This window comes from Ciconia boyciana, chromosome 20 (genome assembly GCF_034638445.1).
Source record: "Ciconia boyciana chromosome 20, ASM3463844v1, whole genome shotgun sequence".
Classification (NCBI taxonomy): domain Eukaryota; kingdom Metazoa; phylum Chordata; class Aves; order Ciconiiformes; family Ciconiidae; genus Ciconia; species Ciconia boyciana.
In genome coordinates this window covers 5,958,689-5,985,137 of record NC_132953.1, presented here as the reverse complement: position 1 = coordinate 5,985,137, position 26,449 = coordinate 5,958,689, and the positions used below count along the sequence as shown (strand labels likewise).

Below are 26,449 nucleotides of genomic sequence, written 5' to 3'. Positions count from 1 at the left end.
AAGTGTGCAGCAACATTGAATTGCAGCTCCTGGCTTGTGTGTGTGGCTGGGGCAGTCTGGGTCATAGCGATTGCTACAGCTTGAGAGTGCTGCTGTCCAGGTTGAGTGGGAGCCAATGTCCTGTCCTCTTTCCTTTTCTTGCCTCTCCCCACCATGATCCCTCTTCAAAGTGCTTGAGACGCTCACTTTTTCAGTTAGTGGGACTCCCTTCTCTAAATTTATTTCATCTGTCCTGTTCAGCACAGCTGCAGAAACTTGTCTTGTTTTAAACTGAATCATTTGGTTTCCAAGTTTCTCTAGCCACAAAGAAAGCAGGAAAAATAAAACTTGATGGGTGAGACTGTTCTAAAAGAATCTGAATCAGCCAAGAGCTCAGCCTCTCCCTCTTGCTTGGCTCAGAAACTTGGCTCCTCCAGCTCTGCTTGCAATTCAGCCTGGTTGTCACCATGTGGAGAGAGATGTGGAGTTATGGGAAATGGGATGCAGAGTGGTGTAGAGGAAATGTCAATGTTTCTTCTTGAATGGTAGCTGCTGATCCATATTCTCAAAAAGGCTGTGGAGGGTTTTCTTCAGTGTCCAGCCTCCGCCCAACTCTTTTCTTGGTTCCTAATCTAAAAGATTGAATTCTTTTTGTTTGTGTGTTAGAAGGAATTTTTAAAATGTAGTTTATTTTCTTGTGTGTGTTTTACTTACAACCATGGCATTGTTCTCTGTTTAACATTATCTGGTTTAGTGGGCAACAGTTCATATGCTTCTCAGATAAGTTTTTGGGATCTGGGAGATGACAGCTTGTTTAAGCAAAATCCAGCAGCCTTAGGGAGTCTTTGATGCAATAATTGTGGATATGCAGCAAAGCATATTTCAAGGACACATTTTGGAGGATAAAAACAAAACAGGAGGTGGATTTTCTGCTGTGGTCAGTCTTGGTGTGGTACCAGGCTGGGGTGACAGGGTCGGAAAGCAGTCGGATCCCTCCACATTAGGATACCCTTCTGCCAAAAAGAATTTGGGTCCTGTTGTTCCATTTGGCATAAGTAGTGGGAAAGGAGAATGCTGGAGCATTTCTGCCATCACTAGCTACTGAAAGCAGCTCCCGGAGGAGCTGTTTGCTTAAGACACCTTCCAGAGTTAATGTTCTGTAACAGGCTCTCTTGCTGCCTGCAGAATTTTATGCTGCTGAAAATCTGGGCCAGAATCTCTCTGCTCTCATTCTTGTGTTATTTCTACTCTTTCAATTTATGTAACACCTAGAAGAGCTTCCGTGTGTCTGCCATGCAGTTTCTTGTTAATCCATAAAATATCTTCCCTAATTTTTTCATCTTTTGCAATGTCATTTGTCACCTCTGAAATTTATTTTGTGTATGTTTCATAGATACAGATGAGCTGCTAGGTGGCAACACTTGTACTTTGCTTTTCACAGCATTTTATAGCAGACTATACTAAGTAGTTGTGTTGCTGATAACTTCTGAAAGCTAGTGGAAATACAACTGTGTGCACCAGAAGAGCTGTTCAGTAGAACTCAATGACTTAGCATTGAAGGCTTTTGTTCTCAGGACTTGCTGCACGTGTGACTGTGCAGTAGCAGCATCCAAGCATCTGTGACAATGTCCTGTTTCCCTCTGGAACCTTAAGATGTTGGTTTTGTAGGAGAAAGTTCTAATATTCAGCCAAAGTCCTAGTGAGGTAACGCCTAGGATAGAGTTCCTGTTCCCTTGCCTCAGGCTGGTTTAACAGATGTATTTGTTCATCCCCTTGCTGTAACTTGTCGCTTGTCTTCTGGACAACTTCAGCTTTTAGGGCTCTGGCTTAGGTACTTCTTTTCACCCAACTCTGAATGGAAAGACTTAGTGAGGAAAGCCTAGAAAACTGGTGTGAATACTGTAGAATTCTGTACATCCATTGAAGACCACAGTTGCTCTGTCACTTTATGTACAGGGTCTGTGGCTTTGTGACTATCACTGATCATAATTGTGTGCAGTGTCCATCAGAGAGCCCTGCCAGGAAAGTACAGTTTCCATCCTTGCCAGGGCCTTCTTCAAGGCATTACAAATCTGCAACAGATATCTCATGAGTTTCCTCCTTCCTGATCAGGAACATCCCTGAGAACTGCTGGAAGCACTGGATATGATCTATTTATTTATTTTTATCTTTCTTTGCTGAATTGCTACTAATTCAGCCACAAAGCTTTTACACTGCTCTCAAAAATAATTATGCATGCCAATGCTCATATATCTTCAAAGGAGCAGGGAACCTAAGTAACGATGTAAGCCAGTGAACGGTACTCACTTTGTAATACGGGGCAAGAAGCGAGGTGAAGAAGAAAAGCAGCTTCTCTAAGTATGGCCTGTGCCACAGTTCAAAGGCATGACTATAGCTTGTGTGAGCACATGCGATCTGGTTTAGAATGAATTAGCTGTAGGAGTCATACTGCAAATACTAGCGTGGTCACCATAACTGGTACTTAGGTGTCAGAAGTACAGCACTTGGTCCCAGGCATGCCGCAGTCTAGCTGTGCACCTTGAACCTTATGCAGCTACTGTTTTTGAAAGGGGCCCAGGGCTGGGGAGTTTTGATCCAGGTTGATAATGTCAGTGCAGCTTAGAATAGGTCTGACCTCTGCTCTGTGCTGGACAGATTTTGTCCTAGGGATGCTTCTGCCATGCCCTGCTGCAAGTGCAGAATGGTAACTCCTCTCCTGCTATGAGCATGGTAGTAGCCTGTGTGACTAAAGCACAGGGCACATCTTGAGGTCAAGAGGTCGCTCCTTGGAATTCAGTGACCTGAAATCTTGTCGGCACCAGGACTGAACATGGAAGCCAGTTTCTGTAATTAATGTGAAAGAGGATTTCATGGGAACACAGGATTATTTCCAGAACAGGCTGGTGTTCATGTGTACGTATTCAAAACTTCGGTTTAAAGACCATCGTGGGCGAAGCTATTGAGTTAATTCTGAGTATTGTAAAATCTTCTGCTAAGATCCTGTTACCACTGCTAGCCGAGCAGGTTTGAGCTGGGACTGTCTAAAAAGATATGTGGGCAGACTTGTAGAGTGTGTGCGGGGCTGAAGAAAGTAAAGCTAAAGATTCAGTAAATGCTATCTTTTTTTTTTCTTTCTTTTTTTTTTTTTTTTAATTGACACAGTCCTGAATTAGAAACGGGCCTAGGTTACAGAGCTGCCTTGCCAGGGGAGGTTTTCCTTTCATGAAGAGAAGCGAAGCAAAAGCCTTTAATCTGAACCATCAAGATCACTAGGCCTATGTAGTACTGTAGGCACAGGTCAGAGTTAATTTCAGTGCTACTTTGCCCAAATTGTTAGCTTATACTGGGTTAGAAAACCTCTCCCCAGAACTCACTTGAATTTTTTTTTCAGCCCAGCTGTTGAGAACAATTGTCTGTGAAGAGCAGTTTTATCACTTGCAGTAGCAATCACAATAGGAGCAGGGATTATGCAATACTTGCAAAGCCTCTATCTAAATGCTAATGGGTGTCTTTGCTCACAAAACCAAAAAAAAAGTTAGAAAAAATCTTGCTGTAGAAATGCAAGTTACTTTTATGGAGGGTAATTCCTATTCAAAACCATCTTTTATTCTCTTTTGGAATAGAATAGTTTGTTGCAGTTAGCCACAGTGAATGGCTGAAAAGCTACGGCTTTTTCAGCAAACTCTTATATGACTTAATCTCCTTATGTCCATGGATTATTTTTCCTAGTTTGAGATTAGTTAGTTGTAGGCAAAAATTTTAGTGCTGAAAAAATGTTGAGAATTAGTTTTACAGTGCATTGAAAGAATAGTTGTTCAGCTCCTATTTAGAGGTAGTGGGTTAATGAATGTGCCTTGAAAAGAAGGATGGGGGTTTATTTATTTATTTATTTAAATAAATCACCTTCCCCCCCAACTTTTTGTGGTAATGCTCGTGCTCCTGCACAGGCACCACTGTATTCTTAAAAAACAAACCAGCAACAATAAAAAACCCTTATGTACTTGTCAGCTTTTAAAGTCTCTTAATTTGCTCTTTTCATGATAGTCACTTCTGTTGTGAGTGTAGTATGGCTATACCAGTACATAAAAATCAAGAAGTTACATACTGCATGAAATAATATATTTATTGACAGGAAGGAACAATGAAACAATGTAAAGCATACCTACTCATGTCAATGCAATTAATGTATAACTGTTGTAGAATATACTTTACAAGCTAGTTCAGCTTTGAGTCTATCGAATAAATGAGACACACTAATAGCTTAAGGTTCCTGTCCTTTCACATGAATGGTTTCCATGTGACTAAAAGAACTTGATTAATATTGTATTCTTATACAATAGTTTTCTACACTTTTTTTTAAGATATCCTGTAAGCAAATTCACTTTTTTTCACTGAGAATGCTTATTGATGCAGTTTTTTTGTTCACCATACTGCTTCATTCTTGTTCTGTATGTGATGCAGAATTTCTTGGTCAGTTTTCACTGAAAATAAGGAGTCTTTAATTTCAGTGGGTGTTGGATCTGATCCTTAAATTTACACAAATGGAAGCTGAGTAACCTAGAAGATCCTCATTAATTCTCTTCAAATGAATAAAAAGTTCTGTGAGCACAGATGTGAGTTAAAATGCCAACATGAAGGAAGCATGAGTGGTGATGGGGGCGGGGGGGCAGAGAAAATTATCAGAGAGGAAAATATTCATATTTCCAAGTAAAAACTGGGGCAAAAAGGGAAAAAGAAAAGACTTCACATGATTAAAACATGAGGGACACCTATGGAAGGAGGTGGATGAATATTCTGTAGTGTTATACAACTCATCCTGTGAATAACAATTTATTTTTTTTTATATATAAAATACTTAAAAATTTTGAAGTATCATGTCTCATTCAGACTAGAAAAGAGTACTATATAGCTGTTCAGGGCATAAGAAACATAGGATATGACCCGAATCCCAGTGGAATTAACTTAAACACTGTCATTTTTCAGTAAAACTTAATTCATGTTGTGCAACATAGCTCTTGGAGCTTAACACTTAAGGGTATCCAGTAAGAGGAAAGTAACCTTTTTTACAAGAAGAAAATGCAAAGGGTTCATTAAAAAAATATTCCCCAAACATGCTGAGTACTTAAAACTGGATCCTGCAATAGTTACATGTGAAAAGTCTCCCATTTACTTCAACAGGAGGTACATACATGAGTTAATTGCTGGATCAGTCATTTTGTAGGTTATGTAAATGTAGATTGCTCCATATGTAGCAAACAGGGAAGTTTCATAGAAACCAGCTAATTCACAATCAGAAGTTAAAATAAAATGATACTAAGTCTGGGAAGAGAAATTTTTTTGGACAATAATTATCTAATTTATAGGAATTCTACTGAATACTTGGATATTTGACAGCACAGAATAATTTAAGCTCCTTGTTATCCTTTTAACTTGCAAAATTGCTTAGTATAAAAAATGAACCTTGTAAAGTGTTGTGTTATACATAAATTTTATAAAGGTATATTTCTCTGTTTGATCACCCAGAGTGAAAGAAACTGATTCAAAACACATTCTGTCCCAGACTTCACCTACAATCCATTATTAGTGGCAAATTCTGATTGCATAAATAAAGAGCTCAATTTTTGTTGAAAAAAATATGCTCAGTGTGTGGGTATGTTTTATTTTGGAGGGATTTTTTTTTTCCAATAAGACTGCCTTAAAGTGTGACAACTCCAGCCTTGGGCAAATTCAGAGCCAGACTGCAGAAAGTATTAAATATAGCCCATCAGATTCTGAGTTCCCATAGCTCATGTTTAAAATTACATATTGCCTGAGATTTTCAGCAAATCTGAACACTAAGTTCAGATTGTAGAAACTAATCATACACTGGTACCCTCAAGACTAGGCTCTGAATGGCTAAAATGGGGTTTTTTTCTTAAGCCAGGCACCTGCATTAAAAAATTACTAGAGCTTCAGGATGTAGAACACCTACAACTCAAATGGACTTCAAAAGAGAAGTACAAGTGCTCAGCTTTGTGAGAAAATTAAGACCTATTCATTTACTGGAGTATCTAACACTGAATGCCTAATACTGTTGAAACCTTACTTGAGGCTTTTTCCCATTTATTAGTTTACTCTTTAATTCTGGGTACTGAGGAGATATTTTCAACAGTCAGTTCAAGCTATAATACATTTGAAGACTTTTACTGTCTGTTCTCTGTCTATTCTTCAGCAACAGTTGCAGCACATGGACCATGAGGTGCAGATAATGAGCCTTATCAGCATTTCCCTGCAAGGCAATAAACAAACAAATATTCAGCTCAATTCAGCTAAGTGTTCCTTCTAATGCTACATATTTATTGCCCTATTTTCTACTTGATTTTGGATGAGTAAGGAGTTTTGCAAGCAAAAGAGTTTCTGTGCAGAACTCTGGAGTTAATCCGAAGTCTATTATAAGTCACTGGGCATCTTTTCCATCAGTTCCACATGAACTGATGATTAATTGTTATATAACAGTGCAGGGAAGGTACTGGAGCTCACTACTACATTACAGCTGTTGAGTTACAAAGACCTCAACTAGGTAAAATCAATTTCCCACCATGAAATACCTTTAAGGATGATGTCAAAGAGGTCCAAAGGTGACATGGAAAAAAGTTCAGAAAAGTTATCTGGTGACGAGGTACTGGGCATTCTTCTCGGAGCATCCAGCAAACTGTAACTCTATACAGGTGAAAAAAACAGAACAGTAAATTTCCAGCATTAACAATGATGCAGGCTTTGTGTCAAGAAACTGTACTGGTTTTGACATGCAAAGCCTAGATTCTTCCCCTTACTATAAGATTGGAGAGGGTGGCAAGTTCACCCTCAGTTCAGTCAGTCAGTAATGAGCTGGATTGAAGTTATTTTTTTCTGCTGTGTTTTATCTGCTACAGAGCATAACTGTTAAGAAGAGGTTCCTAAATGACTTGAAATGTGCCTTTAAGTCTGTATTTCTAATTGAAATCTTATTGTATTATCGGTTTCTGTACGTGTACACTGGTGGGAACTCTTATTTGACAGAGTCAAAAAAGACTCTAGAAAAGGTAAGAGGGCTGTAACTTTTAAGTACTGAATATTTGCTTAATCTTGGACAAGAATACTGGAATCTATGGTTGATATTGCATTATTTCAATAGAGCAGAATTTCACCCTAGAAACTTAGTCCTCTGTTAAGCACTCAAGCTTCTGCTTTTCAGTGCTGGTGTCTTGTTTCCTGCACCAAAAATTTAGCAAGAGATGTTGATACCCACTGGATAATCTGGTTATCTTTGGCTCAGTAATGCAGGTTTTGAGTAGTTTTGGTGTTGAATGTGTGTTCTAAGGGACAGAGAAAATGAGCTCTTTCTCTTTTAAGAAGCGGCTGAAGGTAACCGAATGTAGTGGCAATCCTTGGGTCTGTAGCATTCCTTTATCAGCAGAGGAAGAATTCCCCTGGTGTTACTTCTGAGATACCTCTACCTGGCTTGGGGTGCTGTAAAATGTTGGAAATGAAGGCATTGTTGCTAGGAGGAGTTTGGATTGGGGACAGGTGTGAGCGGTATGCTGGCAGCACCTGCATGCAACCGGGCTGCTCTAAATTACAGCAAATATAGCAGTCCCTAGAGCTGGGATGGGACCAAGCGTGGTAAGCGCTCGTACAGTGCTTTTTCCCTGAAAAAGGGATTTTCTGCCCTATGCAAGACAGGGCAAGCCTGGGAGCATCATCTACCATGTTTACAAGATGGTACAGCTTACATTAGTGCATTTAGTTTCTTGGGTACAAATGCTAGAGCCTGTGTAAAAGTAGCTATACATAGTTACCTCTTGAAGAATGTTCTGTCCCTTAGGTTTATAAGTCTGAAGCAAACACATGAGTTCTGTGTTGTCCTCAATTTTTAAATAGGCAGTGGTAATCTGACGTGAATTTAGTACCTGCAAATGACAGTGAAACCTGTGATTGCGAAAGAATAAGAAAACCTAAGGCCACAGTAAACAGCCTGCTGCTGGTCCTCACCTGCAAATCAGGCTTTCCTCCCATTTGTAATAAGCAGTTAATTCCCTCAAGAATTTGATCTTTGCGTAGTCTGAGAAACCTTCCCATGTCAGTATCGATGTCAGTTTTTTGAGATTCCGTAACTAAGACAGTGTGGGCAAGAGCAGCACAGTGTAGTGGTGTTAAACCTGAACAGAACAAACCACAGAGAAGTCAAACAAATCCAGTGCTAGAACACCTCACTGGAGTAAACCATCCCACGCTTGGCTAATTGTAAGGGGGTGCCCTATTAAGACTGATTGGCTCTCCTCCTAGACCTTTCAGTTTTAAACATGAAATTGAACATTCTTTGGCCTAGATAAAAATCTGTAGTCTGAAACTTTTGGAGTCTACACTAAGCATCTATGCTTTCTTCTTACCATAATGGTCAGTCAGATTCACTTCCACACACACACCATTGTTTTTGCAATTTTTCAAAACCTGAAATGAAGAAGATTGAGTTAAGTCCTGGTTTTTGGCAGTGCCAAAATACCCCTTCCTTCCCCAACTCCATCTTTCTTTAACCACATCAGACCAAAGCTAACTTTCAGGTATGGAAAACCCTTGTGTATTTTAAAGAAAGGAACATGCATTTGTTGTCTTTGCTCTACCTTTGCACATGTCTTTGTACAACATAAATGACCAGCTTACCTCTAAAACTCTCAAATATCCATTCTCTGCACAGAGGTGGAGTGGAGTTTTCCCAAAACTGTCCTGTTCATTGACATTAGCTCCTAGGGATATCAGGTCACTCACCATCAGATGTTGGTTCTTTTCTGCAGCAAGATGTAATGCAGTCTAAGAAGAGAAGAATGGAAGAAACTTGTTGTGAAAGGCAAAAATAGTTTTAAAACAACAATGCTTGTTAGAGGATGAGGTGGGGAGTTGGGACTCTGAGTTCTGTTCCCAGTCATGCTAATACTTGCTCTATGCAGATCACTGCCACCCTGTTCCTGCTTTCCCCTCTTTGCAACGACAGTAGCCACACCTTGTCCAAAAGGATGCTTGGTGCTTGACTGGGGTTTGAAAGACATTTGCATGTGATAGAAAATGACCCTATTCTTGGCAAGTTAGCATCCTACCCGTTTCTCTGCATCCTTCTCGTTGATCTTATTTAGGGATGCAAATCTCTGTGCAAGTGCGTAAGTCAGAGCTCTTCTTCCCTGAGCAACAGCCTTGTGCAGCAGCCTGGAACAGAACACAGTTTTAAACAATTAGAAGATAAAGCAGTGGTTAAAATACTGGAAATTAACAGTGAGAATGCATTTTAAAACATGAAATGTTAAGGTTCATAAATGCCAAAATCTTGGGATATTTAAGTGTTTAATCTATTTAGTCTCTATATTAATAATGGAGCTGCTGATTTTGTCTGCCAGGATTTCTTGGTCCTCCCTTCTTGCTATTATGCCATTCCTCTCCTCTCCAGGAGCTACTCCATGATTCCTTTTTGCTAACAACCTCTAGTTCCTCCTCCTTTTTTAAGCGTCCTTCAGTACAGGGAAAAGAGCGTAAGATACTTAAAAATCAAGAGAAGGGAAACCCTCCTCTTGCACTTAAAAGAAGTATTTCCAAACTGTAATTCAGTCCTGTGGAGGAGGAGAGCTCAATTTCTTCTGTCAGTCTCACTGAACTACTCAAAATAGTACAAGTGTTTCTCCTGAATTTCATCCTGAAAAAGACTTTTTTTTTTTCTTGTAAATTTGGGCATGTCTTCCTTTCCCCCAGAGGAAAAAATAAAGCAGATATTGCTTTTATTTATTTATTTCCCCTTTGTCTTGTAGCATGATATCCTTGAAGATGTCTGAATAAGTCTAACACTTATTGCTGTTTCTGTTCGTTTGTTGTTTTTTTTTTAAATGGGTTTTTTGACACAGTAACTAATATTGTTCACCATTCAGTAGGACTCAGAGTTAGCTTATTTGGTGTGTAGTCCTGCCTTCGTATGTTCTTTTGAGCACGTAATCTGATGTTTAAATGCTTCATAGAGGTAAGTGGGCTGCTGGAAATTTTAGCTTGTGAATTTTACAGAAACATGGTAGGACAAATGTCTTAATTTCTTAATTGTGATTAATTTTGTTCATGTGTAAGAATTTTTTCTGTATTGTTTAAAAAATACGCAGGAAATATGGTAGTGGGTGGCTTATTGTAACTTGATTACAGTTACATTATTGCTGAAAAGTGAAGTCTGTAATTTTATTATTGCACTGAAAATCATTATTCTGAATGGAACATGGTACTTCATGGAAAAGAACAATGCTGTGTTTAGCTTTCCCTGCGTGGGCTATAAATACTTTAAATTGGGAACAGGATTGTCTATATGAACAGGAATTGATCTCAAGAGAACCTAATAAGAGATTTTATTTTTTTTTTTAATAAACAGCTATTTTCTCTATAAGCATGCCATTCTAGGGAAAATGGGATCAGTAAAACCTTTGCTTTCATTTCATTTCTAACAAAACAGCCACTCCCAGTTCTTTGGAAGTCTATGCTCTAGACTAGCAGCATATGTATGTTTTGGCGTAATCCTCCCACGCGTTTTTATTACCAACTAATAATACAATTACCCTGAGAGTGTCTGCAGCATGTAAAAGATCTCTTTTGCATATCTTTTTTTTTTTTTCAGTAGCAATTACTTGTTTTGCTTGATTTTAATTTTCTTGTGAATACCTACATATACAACTCAGTCTTTAATATTGTTAACAGTCTGGTTTTGTCCTGATGTCTGCTGTAGTTTGGCAATACTACTGCAAATATGGAATCTTTCTATTTTTACTATCTGCCTAAAACTGTATGTACTGAGGCAAGTTTGAGCTTCCCATTGAGCAAGGAAGCCTTTGCTACAGGTGTGCCCAAAACTAGCAGTTGAAGTTAGAGCAAAGCCTCAGGACAAGTGATGCCCCAGGAAATAGAAATTAATATATTTCAATAGAAAAACTGGAGACCTGTTGCCATTTTCATCAGGTGCAAGCAGTTTGTCCGCTGGGATATTTCTCAGTAAACTTTCTTCCCTGTGTAGCTGGAACTGGAAGAAAGAGATGGCAGAGAGATCCTGCTGTGTGAAAGAAATTGGGGTCAACTTCAAATGTTCCTCAATGTCTGGAGAGCCTGTATTATCTTCCAGAAGCACCTCTGAACAGCCTCCTGATGGGTTAAAGTGCAGAGATGTGTTCTGTGAAGAATGCCTCGGGAAATCTTTCTGGGCACTTGTACATGCATCCTGTATCCACCAGCTATTTTCTTTCTCACTTGTCCTTGGGAATATTCCTGGTGAGTTGGACTCTTGCATGTTTTTCTGATCACCATGAAAAGAAGTCTGTACCTCTCCCCGCAATACTGAGTTGAAATCTTTAAAACAACAGTATGAACGCAACTTGGTTAAGCTGTGGCGTCTTTCCTGCAGGCCACCAGCTGCCTGTTTGCTTCCTCCAGTTTCCCATTGAGAGGCTTGCAGATCTGTGGAGAAGCCCTGCCAAAAGCCATCTGGCACAGAATGCAGAGACTCCTTCTTCAACTGGCTTTTGTTCAAATCTTCCTGCAGAACCTCCACCAGGATATCGAGGTCCTCTAAGCCTTTTAGCGTTTGCCCAATGCTCTGCTTGCTCTGAAACAGCAACAAAAACAGGGAGGGTGGAAGGTGGGGGAGGGAAATCAGACATGAAGTGTCCTGTTCTCACTCAGTGATATAACATGAAATACGCCTGAGGAGGCTGGCAGCACAGAGTTGAAGGTGTTATACATACCTGTCTAAGCTGTTTCTCTGTATAAGGGTGAACTCTTCTCTTTTCTGTTGGAAAGAAAGGAAGAAATAAGCAATTCTGAGTTGGGGGGAGAGATATATACAGAAGATATTCTTATCAGAAATTTTGCCCCAGATTACAGATAGATAACACATATATGGTGGTGGTGCACAGCTGGCCTGCCCTTGTAATTTGAGGGGAGCTAGGAACCAGCATGGGTCACTGACCATAGGAGAGAAGTAGTCCAGCTCTTTGGGTACCTAACAGTGATGATCCTACTGGGAAAGGAGGCTCTGTTACCAAGAGAGGAGTTTGCTAACCTGTTTTTCCTGAGGATCCTTTGGTTACCATCTTCATTAATGAGGCTTCCTGAGGAGACAAAAACACCCAACTCAAATTGAGATGCTTGCACATAAGAGAAGATGAAACAGTGGCAAATATTGTAACACGAACAAAGTAAATTGTGTCCTGCGCCATGTACTTTGCACAGCAGAGACTGCAGGTGAATAAATTTTCAGGAGTGGGTAATTCATGGCAGCCTTATACAGATATTTACAACAGACTAGGTATCTGGGAGTTTCTTTCAGCTTCTTGGGATGTTTTTGCAGGTTGTTCAGAAATCTGGGTTGCTAGAGAAAAATTATTATTGGTTCTTGGGCCATCTTTGGCTTGATTGCATGACGTGTACTGCACGAATGGGTTCTTGCAGTCACTGCCTTAGAAATGTTCCCAGCACAGGCCCTCAGCCTGTTTAAAATTTGGTATATTCTCCACCTTCATCAAAAGCATTAATTTGGTGGATAGAAGAGGCAGGAGCTGTAGGTGTAACCTCTCCAGAACACTGGCAGAGTGGGAGTGTGACGTGCATGCACCAGGATGCTACATCTCTGGGAGCAACCTTTCTAAACTCAAGAGTCCTCACCTGGCTGTGAGCTGGGTCCAGGCCTTTGGAAAGCCGAATTTTTCTCAGTAATTCCCGTACTGGCATCTTTACTCTCACACCCATGTAGCGCTTCTGAGGGGGATCAGAGCTAAGTCCAGAGTCTGGAAAAGTCATAACATGATGCTTAAACATAATTCTCTGAGCTGTTATAGAATAGTGGGAGGATGAGGTCACCCTGAGAGATGGCCTGTGATTCTGATGTTCATCATCAATTGTGGGAAATTTCCACATCACCCTACATGTTCCTTAGCTCTGGCCTACTTCCTGCTTAACAATTACTTTAATGCATTGCTTCTCAGGCTACAACAGACTGTGAGGCCTCACAAAGGGAATTCTTTTCTTAAGAAACAAAACAAAAACAAACCCCAAAGATGGCTGTGGGATCTTCAGTCTGAGGGCATAAGCAGAGAGCTGAGTTAACCTGCAAATTACCACATGAAGGCTGTTGTCTTTAGTGTGCAGGGACAGTTTCATTTTTGAGTGAAAGGAGAGGAGACTGTCTCAAGTGTAAATGTGTCACTGAAGCTGGAAAGAGGACAATAAAGGCAGGGTAGCAATGCAGAAGGAAATTCGGATGGATGATTGGGGAAAAAGAAGGAAAAGAAGTTGGATGTTTCTGCTTTAGAGCTTTCAGTAGTGCAGAAATAAACATACAATCTTGAGACTTGGCCTTGGGCAGTTTTTCTTGGTGCCCTTTGGCTCAGGGGTACCATACTGACTTAGAGCACATGATTGCTTTTGGGGAACATGTCAACACTGTTTAGGTTACTGCCCCTCTTAGTCATGGTCTAATTTTCATCTGCTGTAGTAAATCTGTCTTTGCAGTTTCCTGTCCTGTGGTTTGTTGTATTGGTATCAGTGGAACAATAAGGAACAGAACTGTTTAAGAAATGAGATAGTGATGCCATGTCCAATGTCTTTCTCCAACGGTTCTTGATGTGTTTGGAAGTCAATGTGGTGTGATTCAAAGGGAAGCAATCATTTTCTGTAGTGAAATGAAATAGTTATTTGAGACTATATATAGCTGTCCAAACAAGCTTCATCAAAACAAGCTGCTCTGTAATTGTTTGTGTTAGGTCTTCTTGCATCTTGTACTTGAATCCTCAAACTTGAAAGACTTGCCCAGATTAGGAGCTTAAATGCATTGCTTTTGAAATACCTTTTATGTAACACTGTGTCCCACCCCGCCCCCCGCCCTTGAGAATGATCTTCTTCATATAGAATGCATTCAGTAATATCTATTGTCATTATAAAACGATAACTTTATTGCATTAGTTCAGGGTCTTCCCAATTGGTTAGCACATAAAACACACCATATAGAAGGCCACTGTTCCAAAGAAGCCCAAGTGTTGGGAGTCAGAGTATGGGCTATTGAGAATAAGGAGTCATCCGGCAGCAATGCTTGCTGAGCAGAGAGAAGCTTCTCTTCCTAGAGCAGCTCATGGCATGAGGAATGAAAACAGCACTTGTGATTAAAACACACTTATGATTAAATAGCACAGCAGCCTGAAATGAAAAAGGTCTATGCAGCTTGGGTAAGCAGTTCCTGTTACAGGAGCAGTCAGCATTAAGTAAAACATGAGGTGCCTGTACCAATATTCCTCCTTGACCAAAATCTGTGTATGTGCTCTGTAGCAGCTGCTGGAGTCTGGCTGGCTAAGTCCCGTGGAGGAGAACTGTAGGAGCTCAACAGATGGGAATGGTGTACCTCCCCAGACTTCAGATGTCTCAGAGCAGGCAATATTGGCATGGAAACCAGCCACACAAGATAAGGTTTCTAGTTGTGTGATATTGTTTCTCTTACCTGCTCCAGGCAATGAGAGACTGACACCCCTTCAGCAGGAGGGTGTTGAATCCCAAGTAGCAAATAGTGCATTCTGAATATATATTGCATCGTCATTTTGTGCTAAGATTTCTGGCATTTCTGAATGTTTAAGTTATCACTGAATAATTAGAACATTGGGACCTCAAAAAACATAGTTTATTCCTCAGACTACTCTAGAAATGGGAATAATTATTTTTTTAGACTGGTGTTTTGACAATGAATTATCTACTCTTTGTAGAGTATTTTAAAGGCCTCTCTGAAAAGCTTTATAAAAAAACCCCAAAATTGCTAATATATTATCTTTCAAGCTATTTTACAGTAAAAATGCTATATGATGGATCAGATCACATGCCCAGATGTATCCTTGAAATTGAAGTACTCTGCAAAGATGATGATTCACCAAACACACTTTCATATGACTTTGTAATGTTAATAACTCAGAAGGTCATATCTATTACCTTGCTGTTCGATTCAGAACCAAACTTGCAATTCAAAACGTAAATGAGCAGCAAAATGCTAGAGATAGACAGAAATGATGGAATATTGAGTATCCTTTACAAAACAGAGTAATTTCTGACTTCAACAGCAGACCACAACAAAATAAAAACAAGACACGAGTAGGAGACTGTGCCGTACATCATTGATAGTATTGCCACAGAAGCTTAATATGTGCTACTGTTAGTACAGTGCTCTGCTCACACAAAAGGAGTTGCAAGTCAGTGTACTTTATCATTTTGCAAAAGAAGCATAATAGTGTTGCATAAAATAGAAAATGTGAATAAAGATTTGATCTTACCAGTGGAAGCAGACGTCTCTTGAGGTTTACCTGAAGGAGGAGGGTAGATCTTGGGACTCGCAACATTAAATTCAGTTAATCCAGAGTCTGGCAACGATGGGCTCTGTTGAAAATAGCTTTTGGGACTGGCAGTTTCTCCAGGCAGTGGAGATCCCTGGCCTGGACTATAGCCACAGATTTCATTTTCACTGATGTTTTGATTGACCAGTAGTTCAGGACTCATGCAGACTGTTTGCAACATTACCACTGCACATGTAGAAAAAGATGAAAAGGAAGAGGGGAGGAAAAATGCTTATTCGGTTCTGTTTAAAAAAAAAAAAAAATTCAATCCAGGTTCACATTGAGAATATGGTAATCGTATTTAATTCTCCAATGTAATTAGCCACTATGAGCTGGGTCCAGCTTCCCCCTTCTCTTTTTAGCAGCAAGTTATAGCAGTTGCAGAATAAAGCCAGCCTTGGAATCCCAGCAGTCACTGGAAATAGCTTTTGAGAGTTTCTTGGCTGCAGTCCTCCCTTGCTCTTTATACTCAGGTATGGCTTGAAGGACGTCAGCCTGGGAAGGCCCCACCCTCTTTCCTAATAATCTGCAGCAGCTGATGAAGAAATTCCTTTTCCCAAGAAGAGACTGAGTACAAGTGGAAAAATATTTTTACTTAGGTACAAAACAGAAAAATTAAACTCTGGTTGATTTACTGCAAATGGCATGAGTAGGGAAAAGCAACCTCTGACTTAGACTAGTTGACAGGGAAAAAAAAAAAAGGCAGTTTTTCCAAGGCTGTGTAGGAGGACCTGTTGCTCACAGCCTTCATGAAGCAAAAATAAATAATCTTCCCTTAAACACAAAATTTCAGCTAAGAAAAGACATACCCTACAATCTGCATAGCTTTGAATCTGTGAAGAGAGAGAAGTGCTATGTGCTCCATTAAGGCTAATATTGTTTCTATTGGGGGGGGGGGGGGGTGTTTGTTTGTTTTTTTAGCAAGGAAGGATTCTTAAATATTGTGACAGGTGCAACTATTAAAACTCAATAGGATTAAGAAGCTATTTGGATGGGTACTCTTCTTGTAGGATGTCTATTTCCTTGTCACAAAGAGACTTCAGTACCAGATTTAAACTCCATTCTTGTGTCCCTGGGAAATATGTTTCATTGTACAATCCTACTTGTGGGCTATGCTATTTCAACTCAGTAAGCAGATATTTCTCTCAAGTACCTAGTTTGGAAAAAGATTACAATGCTTATCAAATGCAGCAGCTTCCTTAGCTGTATCTTGGAAAGCATTCCAGCTTTACTCCCAAGCAGAATCATCTTATATATCAGTCTCAGCAGAAAGCAGCCAGACTTTCTGGAGCAAGTTAAAAGAACAATGTTACATATGTGTTTTAGTTTAAACTGGGTAATGACTCCTCTCTAAAGACCTGCACAATCCTCTGCCTCCCGCTTTCTCTGTACTGAGGGTAATAACTCCAGTCTCAAGGATGTTAAAAGAATTATTTAGGTATTGATTAAAGCCAGGAGATTTGACACTTGTAGAACAAGCGTAGAATCAGGAACCAATCTGCATTGCAGTAGCACTGGGAAGGCTATTACCTGGCTCCCTGCCCCACAGATCTCACTATCTAGTAACGTTACTACATTTGGATCTGAAAAACATGAAGGCATAGGGGAGATGCATGGCTAATGAGTCCACATCTTTGCATGGCTGCCCATGATTTCAATTAACAAGGGCAAGGCAGCTCTCTTTTATTCCTGTGAAATCCATAGGGATCTGTAGGTTGTGTTTAGGGATTAAGGACATGTAGAGAGCCAATATTCCAGTTTCTTCCTTAGTGGATTGCAACCAGTTTGCTTAAGGAAAGTGATTTGTTAAAGGAGATTTCTGAAATTAAAAGGTTATTTACCTTTCTGACATTGAGACAGCCACAAAGAAAGTCTATTTTTAACTAAGGATGCATTCTGCTCTGCTATGGTAAATATTTTCCCTCAGTTTCACTCACTTTGTCTTGTTGATTGTATGAGTCTAGAACAAGCTGGAGCCAGAGTCCAGTTCCTTAGTGACATGAAACAGTATGTTATTCTGTAAATGGTACTGTTCAAATCAGTAGGATGAGGCATCATTTAAGGAACTACTCAACACTTGTATAGGTGGGAGAATTTGGCCTACTGCAAACAGGAAATTACTGTGGTGAATCATCGTATTTATTGGGCAGTAAATCGCACCGGAGATTTCTCATCTTCTTATTCTCTTCTATAGTCCAACCCATATATTGGATAGTTTTCACTGCTTGTTTATGATATGCTATTACGTTCACAGTGAAAACAGGAATTAGCCTGGTTTTTATGGTACAGAAAGGACCAAAATGCATCCCTGTAGCCATGAGAAGAGAACCAGATTTCCAAAACTAGCAACAAAAACCTTGGAATGTGGCCACTACAAGAAACGGTCTCTATTGCTTTCTATTTTTTTAACTGGGAATTTTGTGATTCTTCTGCTTCCAACTTCAATAGGTACCTGATATTTTAAGCGAATACTTTGTTAGTCTGATTTCAAAGAGCTCTTATGAGCCTTATTCTATAAACAAGTACTACTGGAAATGAGCTGCCCATTTACAGCTTCATCTCTGTCTTTTCCATAGCAATTTTAAATTTGGACCCGCTAATAATGCTACATCATGTCCTCCTGTATGCATCGTGGCAAGGCAAGTTTCCGCATGCACAGCAACCAGAGAGATTGCAAATACGCCTTTCTAGGATCTGTAGATACTGCTTCAGTTGGTACCTCTTGATTCCTATAGCTATGCACAGAACTATTTAGCTTATTACCCTGGGCTGGGAAAAGTATTTTCTACCCATGGGCATAGAATATTTTCATTATCTTCCACAGTTTTAGTGATTTCTGCTTTTTTAACCTACCCCATACTATCTATTCTAAGAAAAGGAGAAGATTTCAAGCATTGAAGATGTAAGAAATGAGGATACAAGTATGAACGTTTGGGTATAGGTCTTCAGTGACAGTCATCTGGGGAAGGGGATGAAGTCAAAACACAGGTTTGGTCATAAACAGAGCTGCCTGAACCTTTAGGAAAGACTGTTTTGCACTTCCCGTCTTCTGCTTACGTTCCCCTGTAGGAAAAATTGCATGCCAGATCTGTGTGTTGGGGGATTTTTTTTTTTTTTTAAGGTATACTGATGTAATTATTGGTATACTGATTTAGGTATTCTGGTTACTGATGTAGTATTTTCAGCAAAAATGGCCTTCACCATCTGGAAGTTCCTAGTGGGTAACTGTAATTAAAGCAATTCCTTTCCAACTGATTTGTGATGGGCAGCTCTGCAAATCTGTCTCCATGTAAACTTTCAAGTTATGCTGCCAGTGGGTAGAGCTCCTTTTATATCTTCGGATGTGGGATGAATGCTCTCTGGCTTCCTTCATCCCTTGTTGCTACATGTTTCTTTAGCGCACACACCCACTTTAACGGCGTTTGCTGGGTTAGGTGTTTGTCTGTCTTTCCCTTTAGATGTTGTTGTCTTGCCAACTGTTAACTCACCTGACTATGAAATCCTTTGTTGCAAAGGTTTCCTTTATTATTCTCTTTCACATATGTAGGGATCAGGAGATGGAGGTCTTAATTTGCACTAATGTAGAAAGCAAGCATAAGGCTTTCCCCTGCACGTGCTTTCAATGTCTGATTAGAATACAAATAAACTATCAACTGTCTATCAAACTATCAATCTCTCTTTAAAGAGAATTATGCATATAATTCTCTTTAAAGGTGAACATCATACTGTGTAAATAGATCTTGAACTAAATGGATGACTAGTAACTTAAAAGGCACTCAGTGAATAATGAAGCTGTATAAAATTCAGAACTAGTGCAGAACATGTGTGGATTTTTCCTTCTTCTGAGTATCTCTCCTGGGAAGTAGGGCTCTGTTGCAGAGGTTCCATTTGCATGCCCTCAATGGAACGCTTAAATTATGCTGTACTCTAGATGTGCATACTTCTAACAGCTTGCATCCATGCTGGCAGTGAAATGGGGTAGTGGCATTACTATCAAGTTTGTCTCACATTTTCATAGTAAACAGAAATACCTAATTAGCTATGCTGAGACACGCCATTGGGTAATTGCATCTGGGATGTCTGCTGACAGTGGCCTGTGTATGATGCTTCAGAAAGAAACAAACTATAATAACAGATGTCGGTGCTGAGCAAGTGAACCTGAGCAGCTCTTAGCCATTTCGATGACTGTGAAATATGAACTCTACTTACCTCTTGCTGCAGTACAAAACTGTGTTGAAAGACAAAATTAATTTCTCTTACCAATCACAGTAATTCAGATCTCCTTAGAATGCCTGTTCTGGTAACTGATGTCCTGCTTTCCTATGGCTTTGAAATCTTCAGATTTGTTAGATGAAAGATGATATATTTTCACTTAGTGGTTATTATTTTCTTTCAGTAACCATTCATGCTCTGCTTTGCCTTTAGGTGACAGAAATAGAACATAGGACATGGACAAGGTCAGTTTTCATATGTTGTGCCTTCTAAAGGCATTCTGCCTTTCCTTAGGGATGCTATAAGATGACATCTCACCTATGCTTTCTCTAGTAATGACCATCTTTCCTGAGAAGGGAGGGTATCAGAAGGATTCCTGTTTATTTGCTCAATTCCAACAGAGCTTATTTCTGTTCTGAAGAAATCATGCTACTTGCTTTGTACAGATAGCTGTGGTTCTCCACCTACTTCACACAGCCATGTATCTGAGGGCTGAAAGCATCAGACCTTGTGAAGTTGTCTGAAGTCTGCAGAATGATCTTGACTGTAGAATATGAAAATATATAGTGAAGGCAGGAGAGTAAGAGTGGGTTGCAGCTGTAATGAGGGTGTAATTGACATTATCATTGTCGCTTTTTGCATGCTTTTTATTGTAAATTTCCAAGAATTGTCTGCTACTGACTCACTTTTAATGATGCTCCATAGTTATTTCTAAATGTTTTCCTTGGATTCAGAGTTCCCTAGTGATGACAGAGATGGCATGTTCAGACTAATTTTACCTACCCGAAATACCTTTTATTCAACCTTGATGAAGTTTCTCTTGTGTCAGACTGCCAGTTTTACTCAGTCCCCCATAAATAGGAACCAAGAAATTTCCCAGACTGTTTGCACCTCTTCAGACCATGACAAGTAAAGCTGGTTCTCCTGTGTGACATTAATTCCTAATGCCATTTTATGTAGTGATCAGGTGCAGTTAATTGTTGATGGCATTCAGTTCTTTTCTAAGCTGTGTGGTCACATCTTGAAGAATTGCAGGCTAGCAAGGGTGAAGAAACTATTTTGATCTCCCTGTTTTCAATGCGTTAGGGCATCTGGAGCTGTGATTTGTTTTCCTCTTAGTGCAGCTCTTAGAAGTACCAGTCTCCACTCAAAAGTATGTAATTGTATGCTTGCTTTTTGGTGTATTTCTGGAAAAGGTAATTAAGGAGAGAAACTCTGAGCTGCTATAGAGAAAGTGGTTTGCTGGTGTTCCTGATCTGAACTGTACTGTTAACCTAAAACTGGCACATCTGATCCATTCTATGAAGCAACAGTGACCTCCCATGGGCACAGATGAGCTGTCAGTGGTGTATATTTTTATTTCATTGACTTGACAAATCCATTATGGAATTGATCACTTAATCCCAAACTTTATGCAGGATTTCTCAGGTTTCCAAATAATTAGCCAGGCATGGTATTAACCTTGTTTATTCATCAGTTTTCTGGCATAGATTTTCACCAGCCTACACCTGTCACAAATATCCAGCAAAGCTGAAGGCATGTGTAATGTGTATACAAAGACAAAAGGGAAAAATCTTCTTATTTGGAGAATTGCGATGGGTCTTCCTTTGGGTGCTTCTCACTAACCAGTTTTTCAGTAAGAAAGTTTTTTTTATTCAGACAGACCTTGGAAAGATGTTGCAAGAAAAAATTTCCAGATGTTTCCTCTGTTTTTTGGTTTGTTTGTTTGTTTGTTTTTTTCTCTTCTGTTTTCTTTGCCAAAGCAAACTTTCAGGAGCTATAGAGAATGGATGTGTACTCTGAAGCCTGGTTTCAAAGGCGGCTTGTCTGTGCTTTCTCAGCTGAGAAATACTAGCAGATGCTGGTTTGTCAACAGAACATAGTTGTTTTCCCAGAGGATCTAAAATGGGGGCTAGAGAGTAAAATGCATCATAGTCTGCTGTTACGTGTAGCTGATGAAGTAAAACATGCTTGTGATCAGCAGTAAGCCTGCTGCTGAGCTCTGGAGAGGAATGATTCAGCTTATGTGGTGTTGGAGTGGGCTGATGGAAGTTAGCAAAAATTGGTCTGCGTTTGCAGGCACGAGCAGGTTCGTAGAGTCATGTCTTATGGACTGGTTAGATTTACTGTATTTTTAATGTGTTGGGACCATCCTGGCATACTGTGGAACAGGAAATCAGTTCATAGTACTTTTCCATTTCCCCTCTATTTTCTTGAGCATTCTTTCCAAATGGCTGAGTCGTCATGACTGTAGGTGGGGAAGAGCATTTCCTCATGCTTGGAGAGGTAGGGATGTCTCTGATGATAAAATTGACCTTCTTCCTCCATGACTGCATGCTGTTACTGTTGGAAATCACAGGGTCAGGCTTTTCATATGTGCCTTATTACCTCACTGTCATTTGGAAATCTGAATATTTAGTGGGCCAAGCAAAATAATTTTTAGAAACTAGGGAAGGGAAAAAAGTGTTTTAAGATATTTCGTTTTACTTAGTCCTTGGGCCATGTTCTTGTTACATTTTAATAGGGCTGTACAGAGTTACACCTACTGAGAACAGGGCTCTTACATGTTCTTGGCATTACTTTTTATACCTTCAGCATGAGCACTGAAGCCTTTAGAAACAATGTACATATAGCTCTTAGGTTCAGATATAAGTGATGATTGAGGAACAATGGGTTATTGTGCCTCAGCTAGGCTGGACTAACTCAATGTAGAAAAACAGAAACAGTGTGAACCAAGCCTATGGGGCTTCTGGGGCTTTGCTTCTAAAATGAAAACCAGACGTTTTTGCTTATGCAGAGGAATTGGCACAGGGGACAAAAAAAGCCATCCGCATACACATCCATTTTGCGTGTACATTGAATAGCTCTAAAGTCAGTTTTTATATTATATTTGCAAACTGACTGTGCTCTGAAATCCACAGATGGTTCATCTTTCAAGCAAATAACCTTCAGATTGTGGAGTACCAGCATCTAACTGTAGCTACAGGGTACCAGTGTGAAACGATTTCAAAGTAGGGCTCAGCACTTTCTGTTCCTTGTTAAATGCAGATTTAGGCTGCCTAAACTGTTTTGTGATTTTTCTCAAACAGTTATTTTCGTTGAAGGAGATTTGAGCAGAAAGCACAGGAAAAATGCAAGTACTTAGGTTTGACTTTTTAAAGAAACATTTTAAAGCACGTTTTTGTAAAAGTGAAATTGAATTTTAAGAACATATTAAAAAAAAAATCCCCAAATTCAGTAAAGCATTTAGACCTGAACCAATGAGCTCTCTTCAGTGACTTCAATATTCTTGGTGCAACTAGGGAACCAAAACAGTAAGTTGGTCTCAATCTATACTGTTTCACTTCCATTCACTCACTGAGAATCTATTTGTATTTAATTTTTCATCATCCTTTTAATTTGCAACAATTAAAAAACAAAACCGAGCCAAGAAAATCGAGAGCGAGCATTATAAAATTTTGTTCCTGGTATCCCAAGTTCTGTCACTAGATGGTGCTGTGAATTAGACCGTAGCAAATCCTCACTCGTAAACAAAACACATCAGATACAAGAAGAGATCAGCAAGGAGCAGGATAAAGGAGAATATATAAGAGCGCGTCGAAATCTTTTATGTTGAAACAAATCTGATGTACGAGGATTTTCCTGTGTTCCCCAATGTTGTTTTAAAATGTACATCAGTGAGGAATATGGCAGAAATACCATTTTTATTACTTTTCCCTCCCTGCAAAATTGGCGACTCAAACTTGTCAAATATTTGTGTTAGTTTCTGAACCAGCTGACAGTTTCACTGTGAGCTGTAACTAGAATTCAGGGTGAAAGGGACAGTGCACTTTCAAAAATGCAGCTGGTCTTAGTTACTAAGTCAGAACAGTCCAGGTGGAAGCTTGGGTGAAATTATTAATCTCAAAGGAGTCACAGAAGGCAGTGTTTAAATGTGAGTACTGTAGGACACAAGGGACTACATGGTACAGATTCTGTCATGTGAGCTATGGCTTGATTCAGGTACTTAGACATCTTGTTATTTTAGGTGAGCTGGATGTCCCACAACCCCTTGAAGAGTGTGGGTCTTCTGTGAGTGCTGTGTCACACCTGAGAGCTCCCTGCAGATGTCTTGGGTACCCCAGGGCATCTCAGCAAGCAGAAGATGCACATAATAAGGCAACTGGCTCTCACTCTGAATGTCTTTATAATGTCTTGCTATAAATACCATACCTACTCCTCCTTTCTTCTACCATCTCTACGTTTCTGAATCTCAAGATTGAACTGTTCTGCTTCCTGTCATTCATGTCTTTGAAAATGTCCCTTTCTGTCTCCTTGCAGCTTATAGGGATTGTTACTGGGTGTGAATTTAATTTATACTTGTACATCCATACCAAAACAACGCTTCAGTAAAATAGAGGCCTTTTGCTGACTATGCAGAGGATAGACTCAATTTAAGGATGCACAGTTAGGGTTAATATTTTTTGTCCCTGAGCTAGAGCCACAAACATGTATTCTTTTTGAGACTGGGTACTTGAGCAGTTCTCTATTTACAGTCTTTTTTTTTTTTTTTCCCCCCTAAAGGATCATTTATCTGCTTAGTTATTGAAATACAATGACATGGCTGGCAGCCAGTCAAAATACTTGGTTTCTCCAACTCTTTCACAATATTGTCTCTCTCACCTTTTAAGTCCTGTCCCTGACAGACACAAGCACATGGGCTCTACTGTTCTTCTGTTGGGAGACTGTTGCTACTCAAACAGTTTTGCTTGCTTACATTGAGAAGCGAGTTATTCCATGTGAACAAAGATGGGGAAGTTGAGCGCCAAACCCCTAAATTTTCAGATTATTTTCATACAGTTCTTTTATTTGTAAATTCTTTCTCTTCATTCTTGTCCTATCTTGACTGAGATGGTTATAAAATGCTTAATAATCTGTTTTCTTTATTTTTCTGCTTAATCGCAGAGTTGATGGTGATCTAGTGGAGAATGTCACTTAAAGGGTACAAGGTTGCTCTCTGCCATGTTTTATCTTGTAGTTGTCATTGGTCTCCTTTTCTGGCAGGGATTCAGTAAAGCACTTAAGTCAGGAAGTTAAGTGCTAGCCTGACATTAACCATAAACATGTGCTACTTGAATTGGGGCCCTTGCACTTTTTTGTTTATAGTAGTTAAATATTCCATGAAGTTCCTTGGTGCACCAGTTTTGACATCAAGCTAGGCTTGTCTACAAAAGTATCAAGTTTGCTCTTCAAAGACATGTGATGCCTGAATAACTGAGTACATCTGGCTGGGCTTGACACGGACTCGGTTCTGGCAAGCACAAAGAAAGTTTGGTGATTCTCCACTGGATTGGTTACAGGGCAGCAATCACTGAGTGGATAAAATGCTAAAATGCAAATTTTACTGGTAACTATGAGATTTTCATGCAGATAATGCACTGCACCAGTCAAAACTCTTTCAGTAGCTACATGAATTCTATGTGTGAGAGGGTCACACAGGGACTCTTAATCCTACAGGTGATTCCTGATCTCCTATACTCTGCTCTACCTGGTATGTTTTTGGACTCCAAATCTTCTGGGTCTTTGATTGTCTGTGGGATATCAGAAGACTTGTTTTCAAATGCATCTCTGTATAAAGAGCAAGGGCTGTTTCAAGTCCTGCTTATAATCCCTGTAGGAGGTAAGCTTCAAGGTGCCTGTACTAGAGTAGAACTTCTCATAGTAGACTGTGAGGCAAACACCACTTCTATTAGCACACAACTGTTTTCCAGTATATTTTACTCCCTTGATGTTGAATTTCTACTGCCTTTGAAAGGAATTCCAACAACTTCTAACTTTCACTGAAGATATTTGCCAGAAACTTTATGCTTCCGCAACCAAATCTTCAGAGAACCTCTCATCTCAAAAAAAAAATCCACATAAACAATGTTCCTTAATATCTGCATGTCAGGGAGTCTGGAGAGAGAGAGGCAGCCTATTAGTCATTCAGCAAGCCAGAGCAGCTGAATGAAACACGAATTAAGATGGACCAAATTGCAAATGCTCTCCTATTAACTGCAAGTTAGCTACATAAAAATTTGCTTCTTTAGGGTTAATAATTAAAGTAATACATAAGTGGGGATAAGAAAATAAAGGCCCTAAATATATTTTTCCCTTCTGAACAAATACATTGAAAGTCAAAGACAACAATGGTTTGTAATCTGGGATCAAGTTTCAGAGCCTTTTTCCCATACGCTGAGATTATATTTCACTCCCAATGGCCTTCATCCAAATTCTTTCAGCATCAGGGAAATGACTCCCACTGAGGTCACTTAATGCAGTCCTACCATGGCTACATAAGAAAAGAGAGAAGTGATTTCATACAGACCTAAAAATGCTACTTACTCTGTGTATGGTTGGGCATGGTTCTGCCTAGACTACGTAACAGGGGAAGAGCCACTGAGCATGGCGATTTGCACTGTAGGTGGGTCAGGTGTGGGAAAGAACAGGCAAATGTCCCCTAACTTGCCCCTGCAGAGATGGGTAGGGTCAGGATGTCACTTTGCCCTTTGGCAGTTATTCGAGATGTGATGTGGGATCTTTACTGATTAGTTTAGACCTGTTATGCTCCTTGAGATTTCATCTCATTTATGCTGATTGTATCTGAAAATGTATCACACTTTTCTGAGATACATTAAAAAATTCTACCCTGAGCATGCGTATAATACTGGGTCTTTACAGCCAACAGTGGGGAAGATCAGAGATGCTGGAGCTATTGTCATTGTTTGTAGTATTATCGCACCTTTGCTGAAACAGGAGTAAAAATACTGTTTTCCTGTATCCTCGACCTAAAGCAGTCACTTTACAAATGGGGAAATAATTTTGATTTTTAAAAAACCCAAAACAACAAC

At 39.6% G+C, this 26,449-nt stretch overlaps 2 protein-coding genes across 2 annotated transcripts in view; one reads left to right on the top strand and one right to left on the bottom strand.

Annotated features, from left to right (window-relative positions):
- Positions 1 to 480: 480 nt before the first annotated feature.
- POU2AF1 (POU class 2 homeobox associating factor 1) overlaps positions 481 to 26,449 on the top strand; it is a 67,294-nt gene continuing 41,325 nt past the window's right edge. The window contains 1 exon segment of the mRNA XM_072884715.1: positions 481 to 574. Coding sequence (XP_072740816.1) covers positions 481 to 574 — 94 coding nt within the window.
- Positions 6,535 to 15,549, bottom strand: LOC140661882 (uncharacterized). The gene is made up of 11 exons (XM_072884696.1): positions 15,309 to 15,549; positions 12,667 to 12,788; positions 12,065 to 12,113; positions 11,748 to 11,791; positions 10,950 to 11,608; positions 9,090 to 9,195; positions 8,659 to 8,805; positions 8,388 to 8,448; positions 7,990 to 8,156; positions 7,797 to 7,907; positions 6,535 to 6,678 (listed from the first exon to the last, which is right to left on the bottom strand). The coding sequence occupies exons 1-11, from the start codon at positions 15,547 to 15,549 to the stop codon at positions 6,535 to 6,537; spliced, it is 1,851 nt and encodes a 616-aa protein (XP_072740797.1).

What these genes read in the sequence shown, in the direction of transcription:
- LOC140661882 (XM_072884696.1), bottom strand. Translation starts at nt 15,549, where the DNA reads ATGTTGCAAACAGTCTGCATGAGTCCTGAACTACTGGTCAATCAAAAC. An exon ending in TGGACCCAGCTCACAGCCAG is followed by an intron (nt 12,114 to 12,666) that starts GTGAGGACTCTT and finishes TTGTCTCCTCAG; the next exon opens with GAAGCCTCATTAATGAAGAT. An exon ending in CAGAGAAACAGCTTAGACAG is followed by an intron (nt 11,609 to 11,747) that starts GTATGTATAACA and finishes TTGCTGTTTCAG; the next exon opens with AGCAAGCAGAGCATTGGGCA.